Here is a 14250-nt window from a genome sequence, read left to right as displayed (position 1 = left end):
GGAAACAGTCTTCTGTATGTGTCTATGAAGGTGTTTTCAGAAAGGTTCAGGGACTGTCAGGATGGTTGAGAGCATTTAATGTTTTTCCAGAGATTTGGTTTCTAATTTGGTTTCTAGCACCCATGTTTGGTGGCTTACAACTGCCTGTAATTCCAGCTCAAGCGATCTCACATTCTCTTCTGGCCTTCAAGGGCATACAAACATAGATATACTTTATATATTTAAAACTGGAAAGGTTCAGCTGAAGAGGAAAGAGCCACCTTGAATGTAGGCAACACCATTCAGTAGTTTGAGGTCCAGGACTGAATATGAGGAGGAAACAAACAGAATGACAGCATTTATCATTCTTTGCTAATTGTGTGACCAAGAGCTTTAATACTCTTGAGGCCATGACATTCTCCACCATGATGGCCTGGACTCAAACTGTGACCCAAATTTCCCTTAAGTTGTTTTTGACTCAGTCTGTCACAATACTGAGAAAATACAGGTAAGATTTAAATAAACAGGTAAAGTGCTTAACATAGTAAATAGTTAAAGACATAGCATAATCCTCACCTATTACTTAACAACTTTATTATAATTTGTTCTCATATACTAAATCTGTTTTTTCTTTCAGTGTTCTTTTTACTGTTTGCATTTTTTTAAAAAAAGATTTATTTATTTATTATATGTAAGTACACTGTAGCTGTCTTCAGACACTCCAGAAGAGAGCATCAGATCTTGTTACAGATGGTTATGAGCTACCATGTGGTTGCTGGGATTTGAACTCCGGACCTTCGGAAATGCAGTTGGGTGCTCTTACCCACTGAGCCATCTCACCAGCCCTGTTTGCATTTTTCAAATGGCTTACTGTCACACTTTCAAAATTAATGTCAATGTACCAGTTCATGGATGAATCAAATGAACCCCATTCTAGTATCTGGAGATGAATCTTTGATACATTATTGGACTCCTCTCAAAATCTGTGTATCAATAAATCTTTCAAAAGATAATTAGTGGGGCCAACAAAATGGTTCAATGGGTAAAGGTACCCAGGACCCACACAGTGGAAGGAAATACCTGACTCCAAGTTATAGTTTGACTTCTACACACACACACACACACACACACACACACACACACACAGACACACACACACAGACACACACACACAAGTAAATAAAAGTTAAGGTAAAAATTAGTGGCTGAGCATGGTGATTCACAATTGTAATCCCAGAAGTTAGAAGTCCTAGGCAAAATAATTCCAAATTTAAGACCTGCCTGGAGTATATAATGATTTGAAGATTAATCTGAGACACAGAAAGATTGTCTCAAAAACTCAAACAAGGGGCTGGAGAGATGGCTCAGCGGTTAAGAGCACTGACTGCTCTTCCGGAGGTCCTGAGTTCAATTCCCAGCAACCACATGGTGGCTCGCAGCCATCCGTAATGAGATCTGATGCCCTCTTCTGGAGTGTCTGAAGACAGCTACACAATGTACTTACATATAATAAATAAATAAATATTAAAAAAAAAAAATCCTCAAACAAGGAGCAAGTGAGATGGCTCAGAAGGTAAAGGGATAAAGGTGTCTAATCCTGGCAACTTCTGAGTTTGAGTTTTAAGTAAATTCGGATGGAGATAATGCTACAAAATTTTCAGCTGACTGACCTCCCTCATTGCACAAAGGTAGAGTACTCACACATAAACAAACAACAAACACACTAATCTGGCTTTCATTTTTTTCCTTTGAAATACATAACTTGAATCCCTTTTCAGAAAATAAATGTATTAGACTCAACATGCAGTGAACTCTATACAAATAATCTCATATATATATATATATATATATCACAATTTTAAGTATATGGGGCCCTCATATCTGCCTCATTTCTTCTACATTTCAGATTCCACAGACCTGCCCTATTTTTTTCCAGTAAGGCACTAACTTTGCCCTTAAATTGTAATTGTTCCTCAGCATCCCTCTTTAAATACTCTGAAAGATACCTTTCCAATAGGTGGCGGCATTGTTCTTTAAAAAAGAAAAATCACATCAGGGTACTAGAGTATGAGCTACTTCTTTATTTAGATTCAGAAAGTATAGCTATATACAGGAGAGTTCTTTAAGTTAACTGTATTGATTCCATCTCCAGCACTGTCATATAAAACAAAACTTGGATATTCTTCCTAGAAAACTTAGTATTTCTTCAATTACGGTTGCTTTGGTTTGAGATGACCAAAACAAAAAGTACTTTAAATATAAGTAATGGCAATTAGATTCCATCGGGGTCTTCTGGGGTGTTGGAAGCACCACCCTCTGCTTTTCGATACTTCTCCAGCTTAGCAATCAGTTCTTTTGCAGGATTGAAAACCCCATGGGTCTGTTGCTCACAAACATAGCATCGTGGAGTGGTTCGGAAATGCTGCAGTGCACAGGTCTCACAGAAATAATGTTTACACTTGGTAACAACTGGATTCTGGAAGGTTTGGCGACAGATGAAACATTTGAATGGTATTTCCTCATCATCACTTTCTACTTCATAGTTTTCGTCTTCATACACACCATAACGGCCCTCATCGAGTTCACGTTCTATCTGCCATCCGTGCTTGTAATCTGAACGGTCATGGAGGAATTTGCAGCTGTCTCCAAAGCCACAGAAGCCAGTTTCCTTGTAGTCCTTACAGATATCAGGCTGGTAATCCCAGCGCACCGTAGCGCGTAGATGTTCAGGGGCTCTGATGGGGCCCTTTCTCACCATGCCAGAGGAGGCATTGCCCATGGACGTATCCTTGGGCTTCATGTATTTCTGGTAATTATTAATTCCACGATAGATTTTGTCATCCTCCTTGCCTCTCAACTCCTCCTGGATTTTCTGACTGCGCTCAAAAATGGCCTGCGCATCTCGCTCCTTCTCTGTGTCCAACTCGTAGACTGCTGTGGCCCCCATATCCTCGGGCCCCACCGGTTTCGCGGAGCGCGTGGACTTGTAGACGACGCCTAGACTCTCATTCCCCGCCTTCTCCTCCTCTTCGCTGCTCAGATCACAATAGGCCCCCTTCTGTTTACCGCTGCCACTCGTCTTCTGGATCATCGGATTGTGGGCCGCCCGCTTCTTCTCCGGTCGCACAACCGTGCATCCTTCGTCGCTACTGCTTCCGCTTTCCCCAGACTCCGGGTCGCACGCCGGCCGCTTCCGACGGCCAGCACTCCCTTTCCGCCCGGGCTTTTTGAAGAGGAAGGTGCACACCTGGTCCTCCGACTTTCCCTGAGAAACTTGTTCTGCCATCTTCAACTGCGGAGCGCCGAAACGGCTGACAGTAGCTGCGGCGTGAAGGGTGGCGCGGGCTGCTGCGTCACTGCTAAGCAGCGCGGCTACGTCACTGCGGAGCTGCGAGGCGTCTGCCACTGAGCCCGAGACCGTCACGGCGCATGCGCCAGCCACAGGGCTAAAGGTTTTTTTAAAAAGATGAACCTAGATTTCCAATCAAGTATTGCTGTGATTCTTGAATTGCAACGAATACAAAACTCCCGCCGCAAAATAATTTAGAGTCTATTAGGGAGAAGGTAAATCAGGATGTGTTCTGTACCAAATCCCATGGAAAGGTACAAGGAGAGTCGTTAAACACAACTCTGGGGACAAAGACCTCGAGGAGAAAGTGCATTTAATGATGTAAGCCTTTAAATGCTAGGAGAAATTTTAATAAAGTTCTATCAGCTATTTATTGATAATAAAAGAGATATTCTGAACAAAAACAAACAAACAAAAAACAAAGGCTGGGAGTGTAGCTCAGTGGTAGATTGCTTCTTAAGCATACCCAAGGCTCTGGGTTCAAGCACCGAAACAGAAAATAAAGAAGACTTCAAAGTTATGTGACTATCCAATTTGGGTAAACTAAAGGGTTAAAAGGCCGTGTATTGGTGTAAATGTAGTGTTATAAAAGATTACAACTCGATATGGGTAAATTTAACTTACTAAACTGTCTAAACAATATGCTGTTTACAGCTGAGAAATATAGAAGATCCTTGAGAGAAGTGAACAGAACATTTTAATCCCAGCGCTTGGGATGCAGAAGCAAGAGAATCAGCAGCTCGGAGCTAGCCTGGGCTACACAAGACCCTCCTCAAAATATAATTATCATGGGGGCTTGGAGAGATGATTCAGCAATTAAGAGCATGTATAGGTCTTGCAGAAGACTGGAGTTCAGTTTCCAGTACCCACATCAGTCAGCTATCAACTGCTTATAGCTCCGGCTCCAGAGGATCCAGCCTCCAGAGGATTCTGGCCTTTGCCGGTACATGAACACACGTGTATACCCCAACCCCCAACCCCCATGCACATAATTAAAAATAAAATCTTTGAGACAAAAAGAATAAAAACCAAATAAAGGTGGTTGTACCTGTAATCTCAGCACTGAGAGGTTAAGACAGAAGTGGTGTTTCAATTATGAGGCCAGACTGGGCATACGAAAAGAATGCAGCCAGCTTTAATAACAGGAGGGGGTTTCAAGCAACCAAAATACATAAATATTCCTATTGCAGCTGTGAATACTTAGGGGAATAAGGGTGTGTGGTTTTTAAAGTATGCTTGCAATTCTTTGACACTATCTTCAAATGACAGAACCTAATTTCCACTCTTAGAATGTGGACCAGATTTAGAGACTTGGTTCCAAATAATAGTCTATGGGAGAAATGTTGCTGTGCCACTTGCAAGAATAGGTATACAGGTCAGGATAAAATGCATTCATAGCACACATGAGGCCCTGGGAATGAACACACACACACACACAAACACTCTCTCTCTCTCTCTCTCTCTCTCTCTCTCTCTCTCTCTCTCTCTCACACACACACACACACACACACACACACACACAAACACACACACACACACAAGATAGCTTCTGCACAGCTCTTGAGTTCACTCTCAGCGTCATCCTCTGACACATAACAAGGACCCTCAAGCAACTTCCTGAGGGACCCAGGAGAACAGTGCTGAGGTCTGCCACCAGTCACTAGCAACACCTGCTCAGCCATACAACACAGCATAGGCTTTAATCGGGTGTTCAGAGGACTCTGTCCGGAGCTATACCATGGAATCAGCAAACAGTATGAAACAGGCCTTTCAGGAACATTCATGGATCCTTCTCTATAAAGGCTTCTAGGTTTTTTTTTTTTTCCCTCAAGTTGTCTCTCTTCATCCCAAACACATTGTCCCGTAGAGTTGTTCTGCCTACCCACTCATAGTTCCTAAGACCTGGGGGGTTACTTCAATTCAAATCAAAGGCTCATCTTCTGACTAACATGGAAAGGTGTGTGGGCTAAGGTCTGACAAGCACACAAAGAAATCAATGCCTAGGAAAGGGTCATTATCAGGCAGGAACTGAATCAACAGATAAAGCTGTTTGCCACCAAGCCTGACCACCTAAGTTTGATCTCTGGAACACAGCAGAAGGAAAGAACTGACGCTACAAGATGGCCTTCTCTGACCCACACATGGATATACTCCACAAACACATTGAGAAGATAAACATATGGATAAACGTAAAAAAGAAAGAGGGCCGGGCATGGTGTCACAGGCCTTTAATCCTAGCATTCGGTAGTTTAACCTTCAGTAAATCTAGTTCCAGGGGATCCAACATCCTTTTCTGGCTTCCTCCAGCACCAGAAATGCATGAAGTATCTTATATACATGCAAGCAAAACATGCACACATATAAAATAAAAATAAATCTTTTTTTTAAGAGAAGAAATGAAGAAACAGAAACTTACATCATCTAATTCTTTTTCCACTTGTATTTTTCTCTTCTGGAACTGTTTTATTGTCTTCAGCTCTGTCTGAATCATGCCAATTTCCTTGGCTTTTTGATGAAACTGTCCCTCCAACTCACTGACTTGCAGAGAATACTTTTGTTCCTGTATTCAAAAAAAAAAAAAAAAAAAAAGGAAGTTAATGAGTTAGAAAACACAAGTGTTCCATACAGCCATGCTTTACTTAAGGCCTGAGCCATTTGTACAACTTCTTAAAAGAACTGCCCTTCTTTATGTTGCATAAAGCTGTAATTTTGCATGAATTTTTAATTCTTGTAAAATGATACCAACAGCCTTAAATAAGAAACAAATTCTAGACTTTTTTTTTTTGTCTGTGTGGCTCAGTGTGCTGAATGTGTGGTTAGCAGGTAAAACCCTGGGTTCAGTCCCTAGCAACAAACAAACAAATCTAAACCAAATTAAGACCCCTCTAAGGAAATAAAGCCCAAACCAACTAAGACCCTTTAAAACTCACAGCTTCTGTGTTTGGTAGCACAATCCTACAGAAAGGAGTTTCATAATATATTTAAGACAGGGTTCTTCCCACTTAGCTTCCCTTGAAGTTCCTTAGCTCCCCACTACCCTGCCCTTGAACTCACTACATAGCTTAGGCTGGCCTTGAACTCTCAGCAGTCCTACTGACTGAACCTCCTGAATACTAAATTGCAGGAATGAGCCACCACACTTGGTTTTCACTTAGTTTTTAAACTGTAGTGTTCAATTAGGGAACAAGTATGTTTGAAACCCTGGATTCAATCCTCAACACCATAGGGAGGAAAGTTTTTGCAGTTTTGACCAAGGATTTGTATTGGTATGTACGTAGAAGGATAAACATCCCTTTTCCAAAATGTTCAGACTATTTTGAACACTTTCTAGTAATCCACTAGTTGTATTAGTGTCCTGAGATTGTTACTGTAGTAGGCCTTGTAATGAGATCATCAGACTGATGTCAAAAAAGTGTGTGGGGTTTTATTTTTTTTTTAATTTTTTTTGGTTTTTTTGTTAATGGCCCAGGGATCAATCCCAGGGCCTTGTGGGTGCTAGGCAAATGCTCTAGCACTGAAATATCTTCTGGACCTTCTTTTCACATGTTACTATGCAGTCTAAAATAACCAAACACTCTAGAAATCCGATTCCCTAATAAGGAAATAACTAGTAGGTGCAGAGACTCACCAATTTTTCCTTCTCTTCCTGGGCTTTTTCCTTTGTTTTAGCCAACTGCTGCTTCAGTTTTTCTATCTGGAGAAGGTACAATGGGAGAGTAAGGAAGATGCAGATATTGCTCTGTCTTGTCTCCATCCGTATGCTTTATCATTTTCAGAAACATTAAAGCCAGTGAGGGAGGAAAGACAGTGAACTAGAAGGAGGAGGAGAGACAGGGAGTTCCTCATACACTTAATCTGCTATTGGCAGTTTCCAAAATCTAGCTGTCATCAGAACTGTGTGGATAACACTTTGTTGTTGTTGTTATTGCTGCTGTTGTTGTAAAAAGCACAATGTAGGCCTGAGATGTCTCAGTGGTTCAGAGTGTTTTACTGCACTTGTAAAGGACCCAGGTACAATCCCTAACACCTACATGGTGGTTCACAACTGCTTATAACTCCAGTTCCAAGGGATCTGACATCTTCTGACCTCTGCAGTCTCCTGCATGCATGTGGTGCGCGCACACACACACACACACACACACACACACCGCAATGTTACATTTACTCTGTCAACCATTTCTAAGTATGCAGGGTAGTGGTGCTAAGTACTATCAAGCTGTTACATTAAAGAGCTCTAGAACATTTATTTCATATATCTTGCAATTCTCTTTTCCTGCCTCCTTTCTGCCTCTGGCAATCACTATCTACTTTGTTTCCATGAGTTTGGCTTGAATCCTACAAGATTTGTCCTCCTGTGACTGGCTTATATCATTTAACACAATATTCTGGAAGTTTACTATACCAGAGCATGTTACACGTTTCTTAAGGCTGTACAATTGTCCAGAAATGTGTACCTGATTATAATTTTCCCTTTGGGGGGGGATTATTGGGGAGAAGGATAAAGACATGGTTTCTCTATTTAGCCCTGACTGTCCTGGAACTGGATATGCAGACCAGACTTGCCTCAAAATCAAAGACCCACATGTGTCCTGGGAGTGCTGGACCTAAAATGTGTGCAGCCACACCCAGTCTTGCTTGATTTTCTCTACCCAATTTTTTAAAAATAGATTTGGCTTTTAAAAAAAGATTTATTTTGGAAGCCAGAGGCATGCGGATTGCTGAGTTCGAGGCCAGCCTGGTCTACAGAGTGAGTTCCAGGACAGCCAGGGCTATACAGAGAAACCCTTTCTCCAAAAAAAACAAAAAAACAAAAAACAAAAACAAACAAAAAAACAAAAAAATAAAACAAACAAAAGATTTATTTATTATATGTAAGTACACTGTAGCTGACTTCAGACATACCAGAAGAGGGCATCTGATCCCATTACAGATGGTTGTGAGCCACCATATGGCTGCTCAGGACCTCTGGAAGAGCAGTCAGTTATCTTAACCGCTGGGCCATCTCTCCAGCCCTCAAATAGGTTTTTAATTTATCATTTGTTTTTTCAGATTTTTAAAAAGTTATGTTCTGTATCTGAGTATGGCCACATGTATGTTGGTATATGGGTGCCTTTGGTGGCCAAGAAGCATCACATCTCCCTGGAGCTGGAATTATAGGTTGCCCTGTGTGGGTTTGGGAACCAAACTCAGGTCCTCTGGAGAGCAGTGCACACTCTTAACTGCTGTCTTAGTCAGGGTTTCGAATATTCCTGCACAAACATCATGACCAAGAAGCAAATTGGGGAGGAAAGGGTTTATTCAGCTTACATTTCCACATTGCTGTTCATCATCGAAGGAAGTCAGGACTGGAACTCAAGCAGATCAGGAAGCAGGAGCTGATGCAGAGGTCATGGAGGGATGTTCTTTACTGGCTTGCCTCCCCTGGCTTGCTCAGCCTGCTCTCTTATAGAACCAAGACTACCAGCCCAGAGATGGCACCACCCACAAGGAGACCTCCCCCATTGATCACTAATTGAGAAAATGCCTTGCAGCTGGATCTCGTGGAGGCATTTCCCCAACTGAAGCTCCTTTCTCTGTGATAACTCCAGCTGTGTCAAGTTGACACAAAACTAGCCAGTACAACTGCTAAGCCATCACTCTGTTTTGGAGTTGCTTTCATATCAGTTAGTGTGAATAATACAACAGAAAGAAAGAAAAGACAATGACAGCAAAGCCATTCTGAAATAACTGTGCTTCAAACAGGGCTAAGGATTAACTCTGCCGGGAACAAACAAAACAAAAAACCTTATAAAAATATAGCCATGTCAAATAAACACAGAGGGAAGTTGTGAGGTTCAGTTTTCTACCTACCTACCATATTATCTTTCTCCTGATCCTGCTTCTTCAAGTAGCTTAATACAGACATAATGTCTTTTTCCATGTTATATTGCTGTTTCTTTAAGTCTTCATTATTTTTTGCCAGTCTTCGGGAAGTATCACGATACTCAATCCTAGAGAGTTCTGTGACTTCCAATCTGGCCTCCCAAAGAGAGGCATTGGCTTTGGCTCGTTCAATTGCAGGTTCATCTGACTTGACTATTTTTCTGCAGAAGAAGATATTGACAGCATGTAATTTATTAGTACCATTTCTATTTTCTTTGGCTTGCCTGGCACATAAAAGCATATATTGTTGGACTAATGCATTAATAAAATATATATTTGTATTCATATAAGAGACTTAAATTGGTGCTTCTTCCTCAAAAGGAGAACTTTGGAGTATGACTATTTATTTATTATTTTTGAAGTATGACCTTAAAGGATGAGAAAAACAAAGAGGAAATAAGAGGCCAAATGTTTTTCATAAAGCTCTATACCTTCTCATTTACTCCATTCTCCATATTCTTTTGTTTCCTGCTTTTTGCTGTGCTGAGCATCAGACCCAGGCTCGAGCATGCTAGGCAAGTGCTCTGTAATCCTTTCTGCTATTTCACTCAGTTGTGAGCCTGGCTCCCATGTTATATATGAACACTCATTTGTTGTATATCTGTCCTCTCCACAGTCTTTGTTGCTATTGTTTTGTTTAGTTTAGTTCTTAGACAAAGGATCAAGTTACTTGGTACCTCACATGTTGGTACCACAGTATACCAGGCTCTAAGGATGCCTGAAAAGCACACAGCATAGTCAGTGATGCAGAGATGGAAAAAAAATCTTTGTGTGTGGGGGGGAAATAAGACCTTGGGAATGTAGAAAGGTAAAAGCAGAATGTACAGTAAGCATACATCAGGTAGAAGTACACTGTATGGTATGCATACATCAGGTAAAGTAGAGTGTACGGTATGCATGCATCAGGTAAAGTAGAGGTAGAATGCATGGTAAGTATACATCATGGCCCTAGGTTTGATCACCAGAACATAACAATAAAAGGATGGATTCAAAAGGTGAAGTCCTTCGAAATAAAGATTGCACCAGCATTAGAGCTGGACAGACGGCTCAGAGATTAAGAGCACTGACTGCTCTTCCAGAGGTCCTGAGTTCAATTCCCAGCAACTACATGGTGGCTCACAATCATCTGTAATGGGATCTTCTGGAGTGTGCCTAAAGACAGCATACAGTGCATGCATATAAATAAAAATAAACAAATCTTTAAAAAAATAAAGAAAAACATTGTGGTACAATAGGCATCAGCTATATAAATAAAGCATTAAAAGTTTCACCTGTATCTGAATTCTAAACAGTCTCCTGTGAGTGTATAGCAAGCAGATCTTCCTTACACCGTCACCTTCCCTAATATCTCAACTGCTGAGTCTTTTGCACACCTAGTCCCTTTACACACCTACCTCTTGTTCTCTTCAATTTCAGGCCAGCTCCATTCCCAATTTTTCAGCCTGACCTAGCAGCTGCTGTCCCTTTCCAGTATGAATTAAGATACTAGTAATGGAATGCCTTTCTTACAATCCCCAATGGCTACCCGAAAGTATCAAGAATGCTGGATGCGATTCAGTGTCTCTAAGAAAAAGACCACTAAGTTCCTGGATAAACAAAGTAGGGTTTACCAAACAGTGACCCATGGAACATTCAAGAAATACAAAGTGTATTCTTGTTTCTCCTTGTTTACATAGGCACTGAGGATGGGGAAGAAAAAATATTAAACAGGGCTGTGAGCTGCAGGGATGTGTCGAGCCCTTGGCAATTTGTACAATGTGCTAGAGAAGTTATATTTTGTTTTTTTTTTAAAGATTTACTTTTTTATGAATATGAGTACACTGTTGCTGTCTCCAGACACACCAGAAGAGGGCATTGGATCCCATTAGAGATGGTTGTGAGTCACCATGTGGTTCCTGGGAATTGAACTCAGGACCTCTGGAAGTGATCTTAACCGCTGAGGCATCTCACCAGCCCATATTTTGTTTTCTTAATCATCTTGTAGGATATATGTTAGTAGACGAGGTCAGTGGTAGAACACTTGTGTATCAGGAGACCCTGGATTTAATTTTTAGGGTGGGGGAGGGGGTCTACAAATGTATCTTTTACAAAGGAAAAAATATATAGAAAAATGATAGAAAAATATATAGTAGTGTTTCTCTATGGACTGTGGGATGACAGATGGTTTTCTTTCTCCTCTACTGCCTTCCATATCTTGGAAGCTTTCTGTACTGAGTACCTAGGACCCTGCACAACAAGCACTCTGTCACTGAACTACACTCTGACTTGTTTTTAAAGACAAGGTCTCCCTATGTAGCAGTGGCTGTGGTCTCCCTACCTCAGCCTCCAGAGCAATGAGACCATAGGTGTGTGTTACTAAACTGGTCTCCAGAGAATTCACATTACAAGCACAAGTTTAAGTGGATTCCTTTGCAATTCTCATCTATGGTGTGTGACTCCAAAGTCCTGAGGAACCGTCCTGTAGCCCAGGCATTCTACTGACATTCTAGCAACAGTTCCTAGGCACCATGGGGTTAGCGCTATAGCTGTTCAGTGTGTGTGTGTGTGTGTGTGTGTGTGTGTGTGTGTGTGTGAATGTGTGTGTGTGTGCTGATCCTTCTGGTCAAATCATTTCGCGTGCTCCCTTTGATCCCAAAAGGATCCCTGAAAGACCCAAGGAACAACTTTAATCACTCAGACAAGAGATAGAATAGAATAGAATGTGTTTATATCAGTCTCACAATGGAGATCTCTCAGATCTTAGGGCCAATCAAGAATGAACAACAGGAGCTGTCCACAAAAGCCTGACAGAGGCAGCCAGTTAGCGCCGCAGAATGCCAAGGGTAGGCAGGGGGAACGGGGAGCCTCTGCGCCGCCGTCGCCGCTCTTACTTTGGTTCTTTGCCTTTGTTCTTGCCTTTCCTCTTGTCCTTCGCCGGCATCTTGACTTCTGCGGGAGTCTCACGGTGCTGGTGTCCTGGTGGCCGCGACCTGGGCCGACTCCGTCTCTAAGGAAACCACCACGCCGAAGGGCTAACGTCCTCCGCGCCGTTGAGGGCACGCGGAGGGCGCACGCGCGTGACGTGACCGCGGCGAGGGGCGGGGCGGAGATCGCTGCGAGGCGGCGGGCGTCCGCGCCAGGGCGGCGCGCGCGGTGAGTGTGCACGAGCCTCGGCGGCGCTCCCCGGGTTGGAGCCGGGCGGGAGGCCGGGAGCTCGGCAGGGGCAGGAGTCGGGCGCGGGGCCGCGGCGTCTTAGCCTCCCAAGACTAAGTCTCGCGCCTCCTGAGGCTCCGTGGCCGGCGGCTCTCCGACCGCCCCGCGCGCGTCCGAGCGGCGCCTGTGGGGCTTGAAGCGCTTCCAGTCGGGCGGGCGGATCTTCCAAGCCTCTGGCGCGGCCACCGTGGCGGTCCTTTCCGCGTCTCTGCTTCTGTCTCGGCGGCGGCGCCCGCGCTGCCCGCCTCCTGCTTACCTCCCCTCCATCCTCACTTCTGTCTCGCGGGCTCCCTGGAGGACAGCGCACCCGGGGACATCCCAGGCCAAACGCTTTCAGGGAGGCAGTTGACTTTTCCGAGGGCGGTGGCTTGAGTGAGGCTGTCAGCCTCCGCGGGTCGGCGGGCTCCGGTGCTCAGACTCGGGCTCCCCTGCCTGGAGCGGTGTGGCGGGGAGGATCGTATGTCCCCGTATCTAGGTGGCAGGTGCTTGGCTCCAGCGGTCCGCCAGGTTCCTGTTAGTTAACATCGCCCACATCCTCTAGTGCCTGAAGTCCCATTGCTGCAAGTTGCATAAAGTTGCAAGCACTTGCCTCGCACCCGGGTTCCCGAGGAGTAGTACTCCGGTATTCTAGTTTGTTCAGAAGAGGAACCCTGTGATTATGCCTTCATTCACTGAGAGTGAGTGAGTGAGTGAGTCATTACGGAAGACAGGTATTGTGGCTGCCTTGTCAATAGCAGACTTGGGAGTGAAGCGCTGTTCTGCTTTATCCTCCGTTTCACATTTCATTTAACATTTATTTGAAACATCATTGTTAGAACTCCTCCTCCCCTCTCTCTAGGGAGACCCTAGTTACTGATCCCCTAACTGTAAAAGTGACGTCTTTGACCTCTAAATCTCTCTTTCCCCACCTCATCCCCCCCAGGGGGCGTGGTTTATGTGGTTTGTATAATTTGCGGTTAGAGTAAGCAAGTAGATTTGGTAAGAGACCTTGGAAACCTTTTGAACCTTCTGCTAGCACGGCTATGGCCTATTTTGACTATATTTCTGGTGCATTTCATGGTGTGACATGCCATGAACTCATGAGTAGAATCACCTCTACAGAATGTACTCCTTAGATAATGTACATTACCTCTGAGAAGCAATCTATAAAGCACCTATTGCTAACTAGCAGAAAGGGAGTAGGGGCATTTTCTGTCATAGGGGTGTATATTTAGACTTTATTTATTTATACAAAAATTGGTTGTAAATAAAAGCCAGTCCCACATTTACCATTTGAATATACTTCTACAGATTAACTCAGACATAAAATTTTGACTTTTAATAAAATAGTTTCTTTGTTGTTATTTTATTTTTTCACCTTTATTTTTATTTTATATATATGGGTGTTCTGCCTGCAAATCTATGTGCTAGGTGCATGCAGTGCCTCTGGAGGCCAGAAGAGGTCATTGGAACTTGAATTAGAGAACTTGTTGTGAGCCGACATGTGGATGCTGAGAATCAAACCTGGGTTCTCTGGACTAGCATCTAGTGCTCTTAACCTCGGAGCCATCTCTCCAGACCCTCACCCCCTCTTCTGAGATCGAGCCCAACTATGTGTATTTCCCTGGGCTAGAACTCCCAAAGATCGGCTTTCCTTTGCCTCTGGGTGCTGCAATTAAAGATATGGAACTTGAGCCGGGTGTGGTGGTACACGCCTTTAATCACAGCACTCCGGAGGCAGAGGCAGGCAGATTTCTGAGTTCGAGGCCAGCCTGGTCTACAGAGTGAGTTCCAGGACAGCCAGGGCTATACAGAGAAACCCTGTCTCG

At 43.4% G+C, this 14250-nt stretch overlaps 3 protein-coding genes across 4 annotated transcripts in view; 1 reads left to right on the top strand and 2 right to left on the bottom strand.

The window, feature by feature from the left end:
* Positions 1-12284, bottom strand: part of Bbof1 (basal body orientation factor 1) — a 26708-nt gene extending 14424 nt beyond the window's left edge. The window contains exons 1-4 of the mRNA XM_029540691.1: positions 12121-12284; positions 9183-9411; positions 6957-7022; positions 5745-5888 (exon numbers count right to left, since the gene is read on the bottom strand). Of these exons, the coding sequence (XP_029396551.1) occupies positions 5745-5888; positions 6957-7022; positions 9183-9411; positions 12121-12170 (489 nt within the window). The 5' untranslated portion in view covers positions 12171-12284. The remainder of the gene's footprint in view (positions 1-5744; positions 5889-6956; positions 7023-9182; positions 9412-12120) is intronic.
* On the bottom strand, positions 2041-3395 carry LOC110324535 (E3 ubiquitin-protein ligase RNF113A). The gene has a single exon (XM_021202182.1). The coding sequence runs from the start codon at positions 3263-3265 to the stop codon at positions 2252-2254; it is 1014 nt and encodes a 337-aa protein (XP_021057841.1). The 5' UTR covers positions 3266-3395; the 3' UTR covers positions 2041-2251.
* Positions 12285-12326: 42 nt separating the features above from the next.
* The window catches only part of Entpd5 (ectonucleoside triphosphate diphosphohydrolase 5 (inactive)), a 36629-nt gene continuing 34705 nt past the window's right edge, over positions 12327-14250 (top strand). For both annotated transcript variants that reach the window (XM_021202599.2, XM_021202600.2), the window contains exon 1: positions 12327-12382. The gene's annotated coding sequence lies outside the window, so the exon portion shown is untranslated. The remainder of the gene's footprint in view (positions 12383-14250) is intronic.

Source organism: Mus pahari, chromosome 7, assembly GCF_900095145.1.
Source record: "Mus pahari chromosome 7, PAHARI_EIJ_v1.1, whole genome shotgun sequence".
NCBI lineage: Eukaryota > Metazoa > Chordata > Mammalia > Rodentia > Muridae > Mus > Mus pahari.
The sequence above is the reverse complement of the archived record's forward strand: the minus strand, read 5'-3'. Positions and strand labels throughout refer to the sequence as shown.

Bases quoted from the DNA above. Each gene is read 5' to 3' on its own strand.
- LOC110324535 (XM_021202182.1), bottom strand. From the start codon at position 3,265: ATGGCAGAACAAGTTTCTCAGGGAAAGTCGGAGGACCAGGTGTGCACC.